Below are 2,500 nucleotides of genomic sequence, written 5' to 3' on the forward strand. Positions count from 1 at the left end.
TCTTGGTGGTAATAAGAGTCTCACGGTCTTTCCTTCCCCGGGCTGGCCTTGAACCGCGATCCTCAGATCCCAGCCTCCTGCGGAGCTGGGCTGACAGGCGGGAGCCACGGGTGCCGGGCTGATGCTCTCCATTTTATTTGCTTCCCTGTGTGGCTTTTCTTGGCACTGGCTTTGCCAGTCACTCTCCTGATACCTTACGTGGAGCCGTGGCCCGAGTGGTAGAGCGCCAGCCTTGAGCCAGAAAACCAGCAAGGAAGCAGGAGGCCTTGAGTTAAAGTCTGGGTGCTGGCTTGCACGGGGTGTGTGCACGCGGGTCTCAGTGCGGGTCTGTCTCCAGTGTCCGGGACGTCAGGCCTCCGCAGACCGTGTCAGGAGAATCTCACGCGTGTGGAAGGGGCGCTAGCCCGGCGGCACGAGGCCCAGGAGGCCCAGCGGAGGCTGGAGGCTGCGGTGGAGGCCCTGGCGCGGAGGCTGGAGCAGGAGACCAAAAAGCAAACGCAGCTTCGCCAGATGAACCTGCGTCTGCAAGACGCCCTGGACAGAGCCACCAATGCCACAGGTGCTGGGTGTGTGTGTCTGTGTGAGAGCATGTCCCGGGACTTGAACTCAGGGCTTTGGCGCTGCTCCTGAGCATCTTTACACAAGGCTGGCGGCGTTCTACCAGTTGAGCCGCAGCTCCACGTCCAGCTTTTTGCTGGTTCATGGGAGATAAGAATCTCAGAGGTTTTCCCATCCGGGTTGATTTTCAACTACGATCCTCAGATCGCAGCCTCCCGAGTCACCGGGATTACGGGCATGCACCGCCACGCACAGCCAGTCTAGAGCGAGGGTCTGCTGGGGCTCGTGTCCTGGGGGCCCTCTGGGTACTGATCGGGCCCCGGCCCCCCAGGCCGGTGCCCCCAGGACTGGATTTGGCACGCCCACAGTTGCTACCGGTTCCCCCCGGGGCTGCGGAACTGGGAGAAGAGTCGGCAGCAGTGCTTGGCCCTGGACGCTCGGCTGCTGAAGATCAGCAGCGCGGAGGAGCGGGTAAGCTGCGAGGAGCACTGGGGGGCGAGCAACAGTCGCAGCCGGCCGGGACTGGCGAGCGGCGGGGGGTGGGGGATTCCAGGGTTCAGGGCGGCTCCCGCCGGGCACCCCAGCTGCTCAGGAGGCTGAGGGCTGAGGATCGCGGTTCAAGGCCAGCCCGGGCGGGAAAGCCGGTGAGACTCCGATCTCCAGTCAAGCACTCAGAAAAATCTGGACGTGGCGCCGTGGCTCACGCGGTAGAGCACCCGCTTGGAGCCAAAGAAACCCAGGGACAGCGCCCCGAGTTCAAGCCCCAGGCTGTTTTGCTGATGGTTGACGACCACAAGAGTTTCCGGGCCTTTCCTGCCCAGGCTGGCTCGGAGCCTCGATCCTCGGATCTCAGCCTCCTGAGGAGCGAGGAGGACGGAGGTGAGGCCCGGGGGGCCGGTCAGGCCTCACGACCTCTGACCCCTCGCCCCCCCGCAGGCCTTCATCCAGCGAGCCGCCTCTCACTCCCGGCTCTGGGAAGATGGCTCCCCCTTGCCGGCCCGTTCGTAAGTCTTGCCCTTCCCCTTTAGACGTGGGTGGTGAGCTTGCCACTCCTTGCTGAAACCTCACACCAACACTTTAGACCCCAGGCCCAGTCCAGGAGAGTCCTACATTAGTACCAGCCACGCTCCCCCACAGGCCAAACAAAGGGAGCTGGTGAGGGGCGGGGGAAGGAGGTGGATTCAGGGCAGTGGTGGTGGGGGGGGGGCCGACAGCGCCTGAGGACTCTCCAGCATCTTCAGGTGCAGACACGGGCTTCAGGTTCAACAGGGGGGGGGGGGGACAGGGGTGGGAAAGGTCTGCTGAGTGACCAGCGCCGGGCCCCAGACGAGGCCTGGCTGACCTTGAGCGCAGTCTTTGTCCTTGGAGGAGATCTGTGGGATCGCTGTCCTGGGTTCCCAGGATGGAGCAGGAGGGAGGTGAGCTCCTGAGTTTGGGCTGTTCGCTTTGAGGTGTCAGAAGAAGGCTTGGCCCCTGTGAGGGGTGGTTTGCCTGCCACACGGGATGCTGCTTCTCCCGGAATCTTCCGGAAGCAATCGCAAAGGGGCACCAGTGTTAGAGCTTGAACTCAGGGCCCGGGCCGTGTCTCTGAGGTTTATCACCCAAGGCTGGGTGCTCTACCGCGTGAGCCAGGACTCCCCTCCTGGCTTTTTGCTGCCTCATTGGAGAGAAGAATCTCGTAGCCTCTCCGGGCGTGGGCTGGTTCTGAGCCACGTGCTCCTCTCAGATCTCAGTCCCCGGGACTACAGGCAGGCACCGCCAGCTCGGGCTGTGAACCTGACGTCTCTTCTCTGTCCGTCTGTCTTCTGTCCCGGTGCAGATTCAGGCTGCAGGGCGCCTTTTCCCAGAAGTACCCATCGGGCACCTGCGCGGATGCATTCAACACGGAGCATTTTTTGCAGAGAATTGCATCTTGGCCGCGTTCAGCATATGCCAGAAGAAA

The 2,500-nt window shown here is 62.9% G+C and overlaps 1 protein-coding gene across 1 annotated transcript in view; it reads left to right on the top strand.

Moving 5' to 3' along the window:
• Olr1 (oxidized low density lipoprotein receptor 1) overlaps window positions 1-2,500 on the top strand; it is a 2,745-nt gene that overhangs the window by 221 nt on the left and 24 nt on the right. Inside the window, 5 exon segments of the mRNA XM_042673499.1 lie at window positions 338-559; window positions 890-1,029; window positions 1,495-1,562; window positions 2,378-2,429; window positions 2,432-2,500. The exon segment at window positions 2,432-2,500 is cut by the window's right edge and continues 24 nt beyond it. Coding sequence (XP_042529433.1) covers window positions 338-559; window positions 890-1,029; window positions 1,495-1,562; window positions 2,378-2,429; window positions 2,432-2,500 — 551 coding nt within the window.

This window comes from Dipodomys spectabilis, unplaced genomic scaffold (genome assembly GCF_019054845.1).
Source record: "Dipodomys spectabilis isolate Male_0828 unplaced genomic scaffold, ASM1905484v1 ptg000897l, whole genome shotgun sequence".
NCBI lineage: Eukaryota > Metazoa > Chordata > Mammalia > Rodentia > Heteromyidae > Dipodomys > Dipodomys spectabilis.